An 18,873-nucleotide genomic window follows, 5' to 3' on the forward strand; every position below is an offset into this window, starting at 1 on the left:
CACAACATATTCCTCCTCCTCACATGGTGTGATCACAGGGGTTGTGAAAGTGTTCTAGTGTCTTTTATTTATTACATCCACAGTGTTACTAATATGTGATATATAAAAGAAACTGATGAACATAAGAAAGAAAAGGAACATAGAGACAGCACTGCATGTGGAAAAAATAACCCCAATATTAAGATAATGATCAATCAAGCAGGAAAAAAATTTTTAAAAATGGAAAAAAAATTGAAACCACTTTTGAAATCAGCATACTCTCACTAAATACAATCAAAGCTTAGTAACTATTGAAAACTATTAAGAAAACCAAGCGAAATATTTTGTAAATGTGCAGACAGTACAAAAGAGATTAATCAGAGAATGAGAGAAGCTTTAAGAAGTTGCTAGTATTTTAATTATTCAAAAGGGAAGCATGCAATTTGTACAGAAAAAGCAAATGCAACTTTGCATGTTCACTAGATCGGAATAATGGCTAGTTAAAGATGCTATAGTGATCTCACTGATTGAATTAGAAAATTGGATTACTGTTAGAAGAGGTGTCTATTCCACCTAAAATTATATAATTGTTGAATCACAGAACAGTTTGGATTGGAAAGGACTTTGAATATGATCTCGTTCCACCCCCCTGCCACGGGCAGGGACACCTTCCACTAGCCCAGGTTGCCCAAAGCCCCGTCCAACCTGGCCTTGAACACTGCCAGGGAGGGGGCAGCCACAGCTTCTCTGGGCAACCTGTGCCAGTGTCTCACCACCCTCATAGGAAAGAATTTCTTTCTCATCTAGTCTAAATCTACTCTCTTTCAGTTTAAAACCATTACCCTTCATTCTATCACTACACTCCCTGATCAAGAGTCCCTCCCCATCTTTTTTGTGGACCCCTTTAAATACTAGAAGGCCACTACAAGGCCTCCCTGGAGCCTTCTCTTCTCTGGGCTGAACAACTCTCTCAGCCTGTCCTCATAAGGGAGGGGCTCCAGCCCCCTGATCATCTCCGTGGCCTTTCTTGGGACCTGCTTCAACAGGTCCGTGTCCTTCTTGTGATGGGGGCCCCAGAGCTGGACACAGTACTGCAGGTGGGGTCTCACCAGAGCAGAGTAGAAGGGGAGAATGCCATCCCTCAACCTGCTGGCCACACTTCTCTTGATGCAGCCCAGGATACAGTTGGCTTTCTGGGCTGCAAGCCACATTGCTGGCTCATACTCAATTTTCCATCCACCAGTACCCCCAAGTCCTTCTCCGCAGGGCTGCTCCCAATCCACTCCTCACCCAGCCTGTATTTGTGCTTGGGATTGCCTTGACCCATGTGCAAGACCTTGCACTTGGCCTTGTTCAACTTCATGAGGTTTGCACTTCAAATTATACACTTCGTTTAAATGAATCTCCATTAACAAGGCTTCATTTAAAGAAACTTAAATATACTGAATTGCCTTAACTCTCTATTTCACATAAATTTCTCATCCTAATTATACTGCAGAATTGAAGTGGAATGCTGCAGAAAGTATAGTAGAATAGATAGTATAGTAATAGAAAGTATAGTAGATAGTAGAATATCACATATTCTTTCTAAAATATGTGATTAATATCTTTATATAACAATAATACATACAAGGTGTTCCTGTTCAGATTACTTTTCTTGGTTCCAAATATGCTATTACTCAAATCCTGTGAAAAAAAAAGAGATACTTTTACGGGTAAAATCTGCATATCACTGTCGTATATACACTACACAAATCAAAAACATACAATCCTGAAAACACTTACTGATATATTTATTGTTAGCATGGATAGTGACACTAACAGGCATGTGAATCACAGCATTGCCACACTTACACTAAAATGGAACTAATTTGCTCATATTACAGTTTTCCATGCTGTTCCCATACATTCGAATAAAGCACTCACATACCTACATATATCTCCATACATTCACAAAAGCGTGTTAAAGGTCTTCTAGGATGGACAGTATTACTCTCTTTATATTGAAAAATTCCAATTTAGGGACAGGCTTTACAGTTGTTGAAAATAAAATGCACCCTAAACCTCTATAACAGAAGGTAATGCACTGAGCAGCTTTCCAGTGATCTTTAGATCACGTATTTTCCAGGTCTTATAGTTAAGTGAGTATTCAAATAGTCTTTTAAACTTTCAGCCATATTAAGGAAAATTGGGCCAGCTAGGTCCTCCTCATGTACTAGTCAGAAATGGGATTATTCTTCTGAATAGTATCCAGGCAAATTTCAATTCTCAAAAGAAACAGTCTCCCCTAAAAAAGTCAAAATTAACTAAAATTCAGCTTTGAATATTAAACTCAGCATTTTTTTATGTCACTCATATTTTCACCTCATGGCTTGCTTTGCAGATGAAAAAATCTTTAACAAAATTAAAACCATCCTACAGACACCCTTGCTTTGATCTCTGCTACCCACCAGGAGGGATTTCTGAACCACTGGTGTCCAATGGGTAAACCTGAGAAGCAGCACTTTAAGAAAAATACATTTTAAAAAAAATATATATCATATTCCAAGCAGAACAGTTGGATGCAGCAGCACTGTTACATCTCAGCAATATATATAAAATCTCATAACCCAGACAGGATTTAAGGAGAGGCATAGCAACTAAGTGGGTACTGGAGACTCTATCTTGAAAGAATAAATAATTTGAAGTTGGTGTTCCAGAAGCGACTAGTTTCAGCCTAACACCAATCCTACTGTAATCAGTGGAATTTTTATAAGAACTTAAAAAACCCCACCCTTGAGTTTTACCCATATTTAAGACATCTTAATATGAGTTTTGAAGCATCAGATTACTAGGTCCCTTCACAAAGTTTTTCCTGACTGTACCTTTATTTTTCTTGTCTGACCCTGTGTTTCACATTTCAAAGATTTATTCATTTAGACTCCAAGCTCAGGTTTTATGAAATACTAAATCAGTAAATTTATTTCTATTTCTCTCTCACTCTCCACTCTTTCATACAAAACCTGCCATTTTTAAAATTTAGATTCAAGCTCCCTTCCCAGTATTTGGGATTCAAATTCTACAGCACTCAGAAAAACGGATCTGAAAATTCCAAGTTTATTTTTATTCCTTAAAAAAAAAAAAAAAAAAAAAAAAGGCAACTGATAGCACTTACAGTGAAAAATAAGGTAGGCTGTTAAAGATCACCATTTTGATAATCAAGAGGGCTGTAAGTAAAACAGGCAAGGAATCGTGCTTTTGAAAAAGGAAGAGGAAGGGATTATTTCACAGTTCCTTAATTTATTCTTTGTTGATTTCCTTTCATACCTCTGAGATAGCCCTATGCAACGTGGTGAAACATTTTCTTCCATTAGCTACACCATTTTAAAACAGACAAAAGTTTCTACAATCCAGATTCCTGCCCTGTCTTCAGGAAATATAAATTGGTCTGGCTCCATCAAAGTCAATGAGCATATGTTGACTTATGTAGGCAGAGGACCTTTACATTATGGAACTGCAAATTAATTCTGATAAATAATAAGATACAGTGTTTATAAGTCAGTGATTAAGAAATCTAAGTTTGGCAATTATTATCAATATTTAACTCTCACTTTGCAAGAAATAACTACCTCTATGTAATTAAGAGCTATGTAGCTAACCTTCCAAAATTTACTTCACTCTGTTAACTAATTCTGTCCACAAGTTCAAGACCAAGCCGTGTGCTCACTCACTGCCTAATGAAATATCAACACACGTCATATCTGACCGACTTCTTCATACTCAGAACAACTCCGTGGTTCAATAATTTAACAACCTACTTCAATAATCTTAATAGAGTGTTAACAGTTGTTAAATTATTCACTTACTCAAGACATGCACTCTGCCAGCAGACAACAGAGTTCCTCACCTCTCAAGAGGTATTTCATGACAAAGAACCTATAGTGGCAAGTCCAGGGACCTCAGTAGATTTACTCTGGGCTCACCCCAGCCAAAACTATGGACTAGGATGTGTAATCTTAGGTCTTACCTCTCGAGAATGCCTCAGGTAATCACAGAATGGTATCGTATGCCTACCGATGTCTTGGTTTTTCATTTTCTGGTGCATGTAACTGAGATGTTCCAAACCTAGCCAAAAGAGCAGGTGTCAGCTATTTCCAGAGTGTAAGTGAACAGCTCTACTGCTACAAACTGAACACCAAAGCAGTGCTATAAAATAAACACCTATATAACATATTGCCCCAGCAAACACATAATGGGCTATAAAAGCAGTAACAGAATTTCACAAGATTAAAACAGACTGTTTCCATTCTCTGTCAGCAGATTTTAGAGAAGCACAGCCCTTCTCAGACCATGCTGTGCTGAGTCACAGCATTCCCTGGTGCTTCTCCCAGCATCTTGGAGGATAAAGCCAGTAAGCAGCTTCATAGCAAAGCTGAAAGATAAGATGAACTATGCAAAGGATTTCTGAAAATGAAAGAGCTCGAGAATTACTAAGAGTAAGAATACCATTCTCTTTTCACTCCAATAGAGACGATACAGAATTCATTTCTTCCCTTTGGAGGATGTGTTTCTGAGCAATGAATAACGCATGCAGAGAATCTGCCAGCAGATACAGTATTGCAGCACTGCCTGTGAGTGTAAATGCCCTGAGAAATTCACAAGGGAGTTTATTTTTGCAATTAGCCATGATGCCACTTTAGAAGACACCTCAGGAGAGGAGACACGGATATCATCCTCCTTGTTTCCCATTTATTCATGAGGATTAGTACTTTGCTATTTTCCAGGAGACAGGAAGCACTCTCAGAAAGATTTAACTGACTTTCCATCCAACCTATGTCCCTTTTGCCTCTGCAGTGATGCAGCAAATAATCAAGTTGTGTGTGCCTGCAACCTAAGTCTAATTCTGTAAAAATTATATCATGAGGCGAAAGTGATGGATGACACTCTGAATCTGTGAATTTTTATTTACTGCTTATTTTTAAAAGCTGTTCTGAATTTCACCATCTGCAAAATATCACATACTTAGCTGACTGAAATTAGACACAGTGAGCCAGTTCTTGCTGTGTTTGTCTTGCTCATCCCAGACATTGATCTCTGCAGGCTCTGAGCTCACTTGGGTGTTCTGAGGACAATCATCCACTCTAATCACCTGGAGAGACACAGACAAAATGACACTCGATTTATAGGATGACTAGCACCTCTGCAGTTCCCCTGACATCCTATGATGTTACCTTTCAGAGAATCACTGAAATACCAATGACTGAACTCACTCTCAACTGAGAAACAGATTTTCCAGTTTTTGTTAGATGTTACAGAAGACACATTCCTTGTGACTAGTAAATACTACTGATGAAAGATCTAGCACTGCAGCTTTTTAAAAGAAAGTTTGAAATACCTTCAGAGATATTAGGTTTCTAAGTTCAAGTCTAGGATGTGTTGCTGACCTGAGTATCTTATGTAAGCAAATCAGTCTACAGCTTTCATCCCACTAAACAGAAACAACCCTTTCCAGCTGACAAAGATCCTAGGAATCTCTTTATAACTTCATAAATAGATTTTTATATATGTACCCACACATATAGTTACAAAAGTTGCCCCATATATATGAGACAATCAATATATTGTCTGCAATGTGCTAAACGTTTGATGGATGCAGATAAAAGACTGTGAGACTCTTGTAGGCAGAAGACTTGCTTGTTCACGGTTGCACACCACCTGGATATGGCTCACCACTCCTTCAGTCTATCCTAGATCATACGAAGCCTCCCCAGGTCTTCCTGCCAGCTAAACTGCAAGAACTGATTCTTTTCTGTGTAAAATCAGTAACACCCCTGGTATACTATCTAGCAAAGTCCATAGACTTCAACACATTAAAAACTGAAATCCCACACATCAGAACAAAACGTAAATTAGACCAAAGCCACACACACAAAAAAGATGCCCAATTTGTGTGCAGCATTTTAAATGTATACATTCTCACTAAGCCACATTGCAGAACTGCTCTTAATGAATGAGAAAGACAACTATGGGACACGTGATACTCTTGCATCTGCACATACCGGCACCTGAAGGGGTTTTTGATTCCTCTTTCCTCTCCCAGACTTTCTGTCTCTGTTTTGCTGGTTTGCTTTTGTTGCCTCACTGCCGTGTAGCTCAGTGGATGGTAAAGACTCTGTGGGAAAGAGTCAAAAAACATCATTATGCTACAGAGTTTTTGTTTACTAAGAGAAGATCTGGTAAGACTGAGAGTTGGCAGATCTCCAATGTAAGCTGAGAAAGACTTGTGACACCCAAAGCTAATACTCATGCAGTTTAGTGCAAAGATGTGCACCATCACAAGATATAAACCAACAAACATTATTCATCATCTCATACTCTTTGTACTTAGAACTGGATATGTTATATTTTAGCTGTTGGTAAGCAAACTTGGTGGTGGACAGGGAGGGTTTTAAACTGGCTATAAAAATGTATACCTCTTCATTCTCCATGCACCCATCTGACCTATGATACTGCTAATGTATCTCTTAGGGATTGTGCAATTTATTTGGGCTCCTGCAACTCTTGCATTGCATCCCCAGTGCAGGAGACTTCCACAGAGCAATCACAGTCCCTCTGTTACCCCAGCTGTGTAATCACATCCATAGGGATCTGGTGAGATGAGAAGAATCAGGGTGGCTGACACACAGGTGTGGTACAGCTTGAATAGCAGGCACACTTCAGAAATTCCCTACAGCAGACAGCACAAAGAAAGTGAAGGAGTAACTCTGGACTCTCTGCTGCTACCTTCAACTGGAGCTAATACATCCTGGGTGCAAAAGAAACATTTTTATAACGTCTTGGGCTCACCAGTAAAAGATACTCTACAGGTGTAACGTTTTATAATTACCCCCTATGGCCTTGAAGCTTTTCCCTCTTCTCTCTTTCTCAGGGGACTGTAAGCTGTTGTTCCTGCAGAAACCCCAGTCCCTCCAGACTGGGCTGACCCAGAAGGAGGTGCTGCGTTTCAGTTTGCTCCGAGAGATGATGCTGCTGTGACGTGACCTGTCAGAGCTGTAGGAGGACTTTGATTCTTCTATATGCACATGCTCAGGAGGACTAACTGTGCAATTGCAGTCACTGTTACTGGTGGAATGTATGCACAGGGACACCTTCCTTGATTCTGAGCCAAAAAGACCTTTTTCATCACCTTCAGAGAATCCCCAGTTGACATAACCACCTTCAGTTTCTTCTCTCTCATTGCAGGAGGATGTTGCACTCTCTTCAATACCTAGCGATGACTGGAGACCAAGAGCAGCCTCTACGGGATTAGTCTTTTGTGATGGCAAATTAATAACAAAGTCTCTCTTCCTCCACTGATAATCTTCTGGCTCATTTCCAACGAGACTGTCATTCCCCAAGTTTTGCTTCACCGCAATGCTACTTTGCAGTTCATCTCTGAACACATTGTCCCTCTTCCTGGCAGGAGTGCTCAAAAAGGACAAATTTAAAGTGACATCCTCAGAGAAAGACCCTCCCTGATGGTCAGGAGGCACCAGCAAAAATTGTCCATATCTAGGTGTTGACTTAGTCTCAGAGGATACTCCCGAAGTGAGTGTGTCACTTTCTATTTCTATTTTTCGAGAGCTGTCTTCTACCACCTTGCTACTCTCGGTCCTCAATACATGGTCTTTGCACTCTGATGGCCACTGACTCCTTACCAAGCTCCGTAAGAGGGAGGGTGGCATGCTGTAATAGTGGTATTTCTTGTCATACAAACACTCCAGGCTGCTCAAGGTCTTGGAATAGAGCACATTGCTCCAGCTATGGGGCAGCTTCTTATCAGTTCGATGTTTTGTGTCAGCCAGTAAGGCTTCTTTCACCTGCAAGGTGTCTACAGCTGAAAGCACTTTCAGGATGTCCACTGTCAAGGCAGACAGGTCTTGCAAATGTCCTAGCTGGCTGTCCAGGGAGAGTAAAGACTCCTTGATACAAAAGACCTTCTCATGTACTTCTTTAAGCTGTAGAAACATTTCCTCCACCCTAGATGGAAAAAGAAAATATAATTAAAATACCAAAACACAGATCTTTACTTCTATTTGCCAGATGATGAAGGAAGCCATTAACACATTTCAAACACTCAGTGTCTCAGACAGCCATTTTGGTTTTTTAATGGTGACTTTCATTCCCATGAATATCTATATTTTACAAAACCCACCCATACTTACAACATGTCATTCAGATTACTGGGCCAACAGCCAGCAACTTCTACAGAAACAGGCTTTTTGCTCAAGGAGTATCTGTTTTAAAAACTGCTGTTTTCCTACTAATGTCTATTCCTTGCCATAGAACTATTAAACCAGGGACAGCAGGACACAGCTTTGGAAATGTTGTATTGGCTATTGCTATAAATGTAAAATACTGTAAAGTATACTTCTTGTCAGCCAGTTATCCTCCATTTCAACATTTCTCTTGCAATCATGAGAAGGACAAGGCTTACACAAACCTAGAGATACTCTTACATTTCTTAAATATTGGAGACTGATGGGAGAAGGGTCTTCTCCAAGGACCTATCTGATCTCTGGGAACAGGTTCTTTATGTCTGATGCCATCAGTTATCTTCAGGTAAAATTCAAACTGTCCAAAAAGCAAAGCCTTTTTTTACAGTCTTCAAATCCCCAGTGAACAGTGCGAGAACTTATCGGCCTGGAATGATATCTTTTTAACAAAATCATTACCTTCATATTTCCTGAGGATACTCTCTCTGATGTCTATCACTAAGACAATGCTAAACTGGCTTCAGGCAATATGGAAGTTGTTCGTTTCTTCTGTCACTGAGTAACTAAAAGATGTAGTATTTAACAAATACCTGAATAAAATCAAAGAGCAGTGTTCCAAAATATTTTATTAATCTAATTTATTGTATTAATGTTATGCAATGCTGTCAAGTGTGTTTCACCTTAGCACTCAGAAAAAAATTCCTTTCCAGATCTGTATTTACCCACTAAAGGAAATCTTGCTGTAATCAATTCTATAGCTTTTGAACAAAGCTACTTATTTTATTTCTTTTACAGGGGACATTCATTTTGCTTGTGTGGGTTTTTTTTTTAGTATGTAGAAAATAAGATTATGAAGAGGCAAAGATTAAGAAGCTATCTTTCTCTAGCCAGAACAAATTTATTAGATGAGATCAGTACTGGCATTCAGTAACACTTCCTATTAAACTTAATGGCACCTTTGCCACTGATTTCAATAGAAAGCTAAATTAGGCCAATACTGAGAGTTTTGAAATCCCTCTGAGAGTTATGTATAGACATTTTTCAAACCAAGACACTACATTTCAGATAATGCTACAATGGTTATATTGTTATTTCTGTAAACAGCAGTTTTACTCAATCACAAGTAACACTCTTACAGCATTCCTACACCACTAAGCCTCTAAAAACGTATGTATTTTATGCTATACTCTGGCATGTTTTTGTGGTGCTACCTGGTCTGCAAAAGCAAAACTGAGCAACACCTTACTGTACCCCTCTAACAACCTGCACATCTCTAGGGATGCAATTCTGCCAGCAAGGCTTCCCAGCCAGGCCTGCCATGCAGTTCAGATATATTACATTTCCATCAAATTATCAAGGCATTGCATGTTATTGTTCCTCATGTTCACAGTGGCCATAATCTGTTGAAAAGCATTAGTTTATCAAAGTCTTTTTATATGACAAACGTATACAAAGAGCACAAATGTGTTGCAAAACAACCTTTCTGTTGTCAGACGGATCCTTTCACTGTCACTGGAACTCAGGCTTTCATTCTTCTCATGAAAATATTTTTCCACACACTGTTCCTCGAAGTCATGGAGCTTCTTTAACTCCTCATCACTCAGGTACAGCTCTGAACAAAGGAGTATAAAGCATGCTGACAAATGCAATTGTTTATACACATCCACGAGAAAAAAGAAAACAGGTCTTCTCCCCCTTCCTTGACAAGAATGAATCACACCTAACTGCATGAATTTGGGCTCCTGTATAAAGACTCAACGTGCCAAATACATCTAAACATGTTTTTTATCTTTCCTTAGACAAGGAGTAAAAACACACTGACAAAGATTCCGGTGCACTCTCTTTTAAAGCCTTAAAATTACATACCCAAGTGGCTGCTCACAAAGACATCTTCTTCCAAATTTCTTCCTGCATTTTGTTATATATCTATGACTCACAAGACTTAGATATAGATATGTTAGATTTACAAAGATTTCATTGTAATTTGGTCCAGGCATTCATTTAGGGCTAGTCACCTGTAACAATTACAGCCCACTCAGGTAGTCAAAGCTATTTTTTTCACTTAATTGCTTCACATGTTCACATGTAAACAACATTAAGCAAGATTACTGGGCAAAAAAGAACACATTCAAAAGTTTAAAGCTCTACATCTTGGGCCAATCATGATGATATTCTTCTAGCACACCAAGACTTCTGAGAGAACAGATCAGTTATAAGTCAGTATGAGGAAATGCATTCAGTGGAAAGCTGCTTCTCTGATCCAAACTCCATATCTTCCAAGCTTCTTTCTCCTTTCTTTTTTACATACCAGAGTCCTCACTGTACTTGCTAGGGGTGTATCTGTGCCAAGTGGCCCAGCAGTACTGCAACACACAGTTCAGCAGGGAAGCCGTCCGCAGTGTTCTGGGGTCCCCCTTTCCAAATGAGACTTGATCACCTCCTAGGCTCTTCCCTCCCCCCAACCCCTAACTCATTTGTTTTCTTGCCTCCCAAGATTTTACTCTGTATCTTGGTATTTTCACTTATTTTCCACAGGGTGGCACTGTACCCTCATTGCTAAAACAAATTAATTATAAGCACATCAAAAGTACAAGATACTTACCAAGCAATGCATAGGCATATAGAAAAGGGACACAAAGGTACATGAACAGAAAAAAGTCTCTTTCTAAGGGAAGTTTAGGCAAGGCATAAGCCTTCTTCTTTCCAAGCCTTTTAGATGTGGTAAGCAGTGTTTCAGTTCTCCTTGTGCCTAATGCACCTTATAAGACTCCATCTATTCTGTGCCAGTGATTTACACTATGCATGCATGTAAAACAAGCAGTGGTATTTCAAAGGCAGGCAGATGTATCCAGTCATGATGGAGAAGCTGAGCCTTGGAGCAGCAGTAAAACAGTCAGAATTGATTAGTTAAGCCCATGTTTAGTAAAAAAAACTCTGTAACCACCTGTAAGCATGCCAGGTATCTTCAAGGATTCATGTTCAGCAGCAAAAATCCTAAGTGAAGCATAACCCAGGCAGGGTTTGTTCACCTCTGTTATTAGGCATCAAGAGGTATGTTGCATCAAAAACGATGAGGCTGTATAATACTATGTGCCAATGTTCCCCAATGTTTTTTTAGATAAAATTACAGCCACCAGTCTCTTCTCCTCCCCATTTCCCTGCCTCACCCCACCAACGACCATCATCCCCATCCCAACATCTTGTGGTGCTCTCCCCACAATGGCTAGGGCTGCTCCTGGCAGAGCTGCAGGAGGTGGCAACAGTGGGACAGGCATCACCTTAAAGAGGCATTAGGATGGACCCTGGGATGGAGAAGCCCAGGTTGGGAGGGATGAAGGAGATGGGACTGAGGGGCAGTGATGAGCCAGTTCACAAAGGAAAGGATGCACCGAGGAGGTGGGAGGCTCCTACGCTCTCTCTCTGCATCTGCCATCACTGGATCTCCTCCGTCCTTGGGCTTTGTGGCTACCTCCTCTGGACAATTAAAAAGGAATTGTTGGCCTTTTCAGGACAAATGTATAGAAATGTATACCTCCAGTATCATTTACTTTCTTTCAAAATAAGGATATACATTCCTACAGAGTAAGTTGCTGTCACTGTATTTCAGCTCAGTGTTGTGGTGTATCTTGACTGATACACAGCAAAAGTCAAACACAAAGCAAAGCATTTCCCTAGTCACTTTTTCCTACACTAGTTCTCAGACAGGCAGGTTAAATTCAGTTTTGCAAATAAAAGCAGCCTCCTACCCAGAGAACCTCTTTTTTTTTTTTTTTTTTTTTTTTTTTGGGGTGGGGGGGGAGGGACAGGGGGACGGGCAAAAGAACTGAGCTACAAAGTGATAGGAGGTTGGCAAAACTTTTCTCATCAGCTTTTTCTTCTGGTCCCCAGCTTAGCTCTGCTTACTTAGTCCAACGTCGCCTTCCTCTTGATCCAGCTCATTTGGAGGCTGATGGTGGAAGATGCGGTTTATCAGAAGTCCAATGTGGCTCAGGAGGATGAAAGGTGGAGGCAGCCATGGCTTCTCATGATAGGTCATAATGTAGCGGTACCGGTTGTACTTCCAGAGCTTGTTCGATATGGCTTTCAAATCATAATAAACATTACTGAGAAGAGAGTAGAGAGAGGAGGATGGTAAAACACTCCTGTGAGGAATACACCAAATACAGCACAATATGCTTGTCTACAGATCTAATTTGACACTGAGAAAAGTCCCATCCCTCCATTGAGGTAAATCAGCTTAGCAACTTTCATTTAACAAAGCAGCAGCATGTGCCTGCACCTAATGCACTGAAAATGAGATCTCCAAAGCTGCCTAACAGATTTGGAGATCCAATTCCCATCCACATTAATGGGAACTGGGCAAAAATTATCCCTGAAGTGGCTTTGAAATCTCAGCCAGGTTATTTAAACTTTAATATATAGTCTAACTGAGAATTCAATATTGTCTGCCTCTTTGGACTGGATTAAATGTAGGAATCAGACTAAAGGAAGAGTGTTGACAAAACAGTTCTGTATACATCCCCTAAACAAAATACTTGCTGCAAGAGGCAGCTATATGAGTGATTCTTCTACAGGGTACTCTTTGCAGCCATGCATTATTAAATGTGACTGTTGTTGCACTGAATAATTTCCCATGTCTACTATCACAGACCCAAGTACAGGAAAGCAACTTTGTGGTTTCTGGCACTGTAATTTCAGTTGCACCATCATACTACACACCCAGCATATAATCACAAAAACATCAGCTTTGCTTCTGGGAGCAAAATTAAATATATTGCTCATACCCATTTTTGGTCCCACTTCTGGAACAATCAAATCACTAGGCAGAAGATTTAACATATCATTATTGCTGAAGGTTTAAATCTAGAAATAATTCAAATTACAATTTCACAGCTGTGCATTAAAAAAAATAAATTGATGCCTTGCCACATTTCAGGGAAGGGATTTCTAATTGGAAGTGGGAATAGAATGAGTTTTGATCATTCCATCTTCTTGAATATTAATCACTACATTTCTTCATTTGAATGTCTTTTAACCTACAGCTGACTTTTTCCTCCTCAGAAATACTAGAACTCTAGGAAAAAATAATTACCTACTTGGATTAGACTGCTCTTTACTAGTATTTTACAGAACTCGATCCACTACAAGGGTTTCTCTTTTAAAACTTGAAAGGTTAGAATTACTATAGACACTGATTAATTACTACAGTATTATTATGAGTTACTATGAAGGCCCTTCATACTCTGGTAGCAGACATTAAAAACATCACAGTTAGATCTCAGTCTAGAACATACCAAATTGCACAAGGAATTTTCAAATTATTACCTAAAAGAAGACCATGCTCCTAAAGTCATTATTCTCTTCCCTTGAATACCTTCTCCACTTACTTGCCAATTTAGATCATGGGCTACCCTGTGATGAATATTATATAGGCTCTCAGCACAACAAATACAACTTTTAGGAACAAAGGACAAATTACTTCAGAGCTGAATTAACGTTGCTTGTTTGCCAACTGGAATTGTCCACTTGCACTGAGTCAGATTCTGTTTAAATGGCAAACAGCTTAGGTGTCTGCTCACCATGCCCTTCCTCCCACCTTCTTACTTCCATCATTCTTTTTTTATTCAGTGGACCTCCATGGAAGATGGGGTAACAGCCACCATCAGCATGCCCCTGATGGGGCATTTTTGGTGAAAAGCTTTTGCGGAAGTGTTGGCAGAACACCAACTAGTTGCTTTTTGCAGCAATATACAATGGTACCTACTTAAAGAAAGCAATAAGCAAATTGACCATGATGATGTACTGCACAAAGAGGTAGACAGCTTGGAGGAATGGCGTGAGGAAGGAGCCAGGAGGACAGTCTTCATTGGTTTCACAGACTGAAAGTGAAAGACATACAGAGCATGGTTAGCATGGAAATCAAGAGAACAGCACAACAATAGCATGTGGTCCTCATTCACCCCTGCATGAAACAGAACAGTTCTCATTACTTTCACAGAGATGCATTACTAAATGTCCAAATAAAAAGTCTACCTCCCTATAAAGAAGATCTGAGGCCTCTTCATGATACTACTGTCCCATAGTTTCAGTTGCAATTCAGAAGCTGTAAACACCATTTCATACACATCAGTTTGTACACCAGCCACCCCAACTTTTTGTTAAGGGGAAAAATGATGCAGCTGAAAAGTATCTGGGAGACGGAACACACTCAAGTACATTGAAATCCAAATCTCTGATCCTTAAAGCAAGTGACAACATTTTCACTGACTCCACTGTGGAAAGAATATAGCACAAAGGCTGCTTTATCACCACTGGAGTGTTATTCCTTTTAGAGTTTCAGTAAGATCACATTAACTCATGTGCAAAAAGATATATGGCTACAAATATTTGTGAGATGAACCAACAAATCATAAAAATTAAGGGATCCCTCTTAATGCTTTTACATTGTCAAAATAAATATTTTTTCAGTCTTTATAATTTTTAATCAAACTTTACACCTTTGAGAAAATTTTAGAATAGATTTATAAGGCAGCAGCCCTAAATTCAGGACATATTCTGCAGCATAAAGAGTCATTAGAGAAATCATAGCTTTATTTAGGAAGTGTCTAATTTCTAAAGGTTTAGCATTAACAATGGATTAAACTGTGAAACATAACAGTTGTTTTCATTAGAAGAATTTTGACTTGTTTAACCAAAATACATTGCTATCACATGACTGTTTCAGCAATAATAACAGATGCAACGTTTTATTTTAATGAATCAGGTCTATGCTGAACTATGTATCTTAAATATCTATATCTATTTGCATACCTACTTTTCTATTTTAGGGACTCTTCTACTTGTACCCATCCCTTAGGAGCATTAGAGTGCCTTCCATCTGTAATGTTGAAATAATTCCTGAAATGCCTGGTTCTCTCTTACAAGAGATATAAGGTCAAACTCATAATCAAGAAATAACATTTTTCCTATTTACATTGATATGTTCTATTTTTCCTACGTTCAACTGTTTTTTCTGTTTAAAAATGACACCAAGTAACACTATAGTGAAAAAATATTTTTCTTTTTTTTTTCCTTGTTTAACTTCCTTTTTTCTTTCTTCTTTAAGACAACTTTATAGTGTTTTCTCCAAGAGATCAGCAGTTTTGGATTCACCTAAATGGAAATTCATTTCACTGCCAGATTCCCTGACCAGAACTAGGTTACTGTTAGTTCCTATGTGATTTGCTCTGAGCTTTGCAATATACTCAACCTGAAATGCTAAATTTGAAGGTTTTAACGCTTAATCTTTATTTTTAACAAAGAAATGAATACTCTCACCTTTATTCATGCAGTATTACTCATTAAGGACATATATATACTGGAATCAAAATTGTTTGAGGTAGAATAGACTCAATATGTAGACAAAACATAGTTTCAGTTACCTGAAGTGAACATGTTTCTGCATGTATTATATTTAAGCTGTGAAAATTACCTACCATCTATTTCTCCAGCATAGACCTCACCAAACATCATCCAGTAAGGCTGAAATACAATATCTCGTGCCAGAGTCCAAGAAGGAGGCTCTTCTGGTGAAAGGATTGCCTTTCGTGACACTCCAAAACTCAACAGGACTATGGCCATCATGACCACAATATAGAACATGTTTGCTGTCTGGGAAGATATGTTTGCATGGAAGAATTAGCTGTTAATCATATGTAAAAGAGACATACATTTTAGGGAAAAGTATCAATCATTGCTTTTACAAATCAGAATATAAAAACAGGTCTAATAATCTAATATGCTGTATGATATAAAAATATTTTATTTCTATGACCTGGACTACCCAAGTATTTTATAGAGGTTAAAGTCATCCAGGATCAAAAAGGCCACAATTCCTACTTGCCTCTCAAGTCCCTCTTAAGACCTTAAGCAAGATTTGAAAAATGCAGAGACCTCATGATGGTTCTTTTCCTCGGTGGTATTTCTTCCAAACTGAGAGCAAGGAATAGCAGTGAAAATGATTTTGCCTTTTAACACTCAATTGAAATTACTATGCAAGACAGAATATAAAGGTATTAATAAGATAGTTCCCAATAACCAAGGGAAATTACAGTGGGAATCTGCAGATGCCCCTCAAGACCAGGCAGCAGTTCAGCAGCAGTTCTTATACCAAAGAGAAAAAAAATTAACTTTGATCTCAGAGAAATTTTGCCTGCTAAAATGGGATATAATTATTTGAATCAAAATGTAAAATAATAATGAGACAGTTTCCAAGAGCTAGGGGAATTATCTATAGTAGTGAGCCCATCTGCAAGAGACAGTGATTTTTCTTTCTCCTGTTATCAAGCTGGATCAGAAACAACTCAGATGCAACCCTCCTCTAAGGAATGAAGCAAAAATGGCTTTTGTGAATAAATTCCAATAATGAATAAATTACAGAGAACTGAAATCTAATTATGGTCAACTCACAAACAAAAAAAATCGCATGGTATTTTCAGGTAATACATTCACCATGAATCATTACATTATATCTCTTTTGACCATCATTCTTTTCTCTCACCTCTGACCTTTACATGTTCCTCAGCACATGCCTTAAAAACAAAGATATTGGTCCAAAGCAAAATACTTACCATTTTCCCAATCATTGTCAGGTATGGGCCAGCATGCTGATTCACAGCAAAAAGATCAAGGAGCCGAGCATACCAAAATATTATATCCAAACAGTAAAGTAGCCTCCCTGCAGTTTGAACAGGGGGATCAGACCAGCGCAAGCCAAAACCAATCATAAACAGGATGATAGCTATAGAATCAGTAAAATTCCAGTATTCATAAATCCACACTTTCACTTTTTGGCAGAATTTTCCAGGTTCTGAGATAAACACCTGAGTAGAATGTGGAAGAAAAAATAACAACAAAACTCCATTAAAATCACAGATACATTCTTTAAACTCTTCTGTTTGAACCATTTCATGATATGTGGGAATGTATCATATTTTTCCTTTTTTATTTTTGCAGGCCCATGTACTGCATATTGCCATTCACCATTAATCGAGGTTTGTACTTAATGTATAAGTGTCATATTGTTCAAGTATGCCACACCAAAGAGGATAGCTCTTCCTAAGGAAAAACAGATTCTGAGCCTAGACCCATTCACTAAAGAGTATGTTCCTCGGCAGAAAAGAGCAACCAGTACAGAACTGTTATACATACATATCCTTAGAAATTAACAAGCATTTTCTAGAGGAATGGCCACAACCTACAACAGCCCTCTGAAAAGCCCCTAAGTCATGGAAAGTACCAGCTTAACCTTGGTGATGGGAAAATAACTAATGCCTTTTACTTCAGACAGAAAATATAAAGAAAGATCCTTGTATTCCACCAAGGACATGCTAAAAAAAGGAGTGCTGGCAACTAGCAAGGTAAAGAATGAAATGTTCACTCCTTGAACTGTGAGGTGCCCCAAAGGGATTTTAAGCTTCACTGAGCAAATGTGTGAAGTGGAATCTTTGGGAGGCCATAAATAAAACCTCTGCACATTGCACTAGTGAGGCCAATTATGCAGTGCTATGTAAGATCACACTGATAAGTACCAAATAAAGGAAAGATTTTGAAATGTTATGCCCTGATCCTGCAAGAATTTACGCATATGAACACATTAATGTAAACAAGTGATCCTAGTCAATTCAGACGGACTAACTCACATGAGGAACTAGTTGCAGGATCAGGGCCTAAGGCTTTAACAATTAGTTGATACAATCTAGAGAAATAGAGGTTTGCAGTTATATATAACAAGGTCCTCAGCAGTTAATTTAGCTGCATGTCTAAGACACAGTGTCCTACAAAGTCTTTGCCAGCAGACCAGAACTAGTACATGGACAAAGAAAATCAAGTAGAAGACATGAATTTCAAAGTCTCCAATGAATGTTTAATGCTAGAAAAAGAGTTCATGTTTCCACTGCCCCACCATCAACATGATGCAACAGCACAACAGTGATTTGAAAAGTGCTGGCTATTTCACACTTTTTTTTTTTTTCTCAATTAGACAGTCCTTGTGTAGATTTTTTCAATTTTATCTCATGCAGCCACAGAACTTGTATGTTTACCCAAGCTTCAATATATTCCCAGCATTTCTGCTGCCCCTTGAAATCATTCACCTCTCTCATACTGATGTTGAAGTCTTCTGAGTGACCTGTTTGTAAAAGCATCCTTCACTCAGAACTATGACTGGTTTTATTCCTCTAAAAGTACAGCATTTCAAATGTTGCATAAAAGACAATTCACACTACTATCATGTACTATGTGCCAATTCTACAGTGAAGATACGTCCAATCAGATACCATAATTTGGGAAATACATAGCTGCATTTATTCCCAACCTCGGGTTTGGAGTGCAAGTTGTGTTCAGAAGCTTGGATCTGATCTACTGCAAATAATTGCAATTAATTTTGATTGGAATATAATTTTTCCATGCTCAACGAATCCAGCATTTAAAGTGGATTGTGGTTTTTTCCCATTTTGTTTATAGAGAGTTAGTTAGACTTGATGGAGAGCCACAGATTATCTGAAAATGTTAATTGAAAAATTAACTGAAAACAATGTCCATCCTTAAAGTAAGTATCTGAAGACAAATTCCATATGTTATAAGAAATCTGATTGTCCGCTCAAAATTTAAGAAACAGATA

At 38.6% G+C, this 18,873-nt stretch overlaps 1 protein-coding gene across 1 annotated transcript in view; it reads right to left on the bottom strand.

Moving 5' to 3' along the window:
- Window positions 1–18,873, bottom strand: part of TRPM6 (transient receptor potential cation channel subfamily M member 6) — a 77,492-nt gene that overhangs the window by 19,065 nt on the left and 39,554 nt on the right. Inside the window, exons 20-29 of the mRNA XM_074932712.1 lie at window positions 16,823–17,074; window positions 15,689–15,863; window positions 13,978–14,092; window positions 12,117–12,316; window positions 9,693–9,825; window positions 6,845–7,977; window positions 6,018–6,130; window positions 4,981–5,107; window positions 3,986–4,083; window positions 1,610–1,665 (exon numbers count right to left, since the gene is read on the bottom strand). Of these exons, the coding sequence (XP_074788813.1) occupies window positions 1,610–1,665; window positions 3,986–4,083; window positions 4,981–5,107; window positions 6,018–6,130; window positions 6,845–7,977; window positions 9,693–9,825; window positions 12,117–12,316; window positions 13,978–14,092; window positions 15,689–15,863; window positions 16,823–17,074 (2,402 nt within the window). The remainder of the gene's footprint in view (window positions 1–1,609; window positions 1,666–3,985; window positions 4,084–4,980; window positions 5,108–6,017; window positions 6,131–6,844; window positions 7,978–9,692; window positions 9,826–12,116; window positions 12,317–13,977; window positions 14,093–15,688; window positions 15,864–16,822; window positions 17,075–18,873) is intronic.

Source organism: Athene noctua, chromosome Z (assembly GCF_965140245.1).
Source record: "Athene noctua chromosome Z, bAthNoc1.hap1.1, whole genome shotgun sequence".
NCBI lineage: Eukaryota > Metazoa > Chordata > Aves > Strigiformes > Strigidae > Athene > Athene noctua.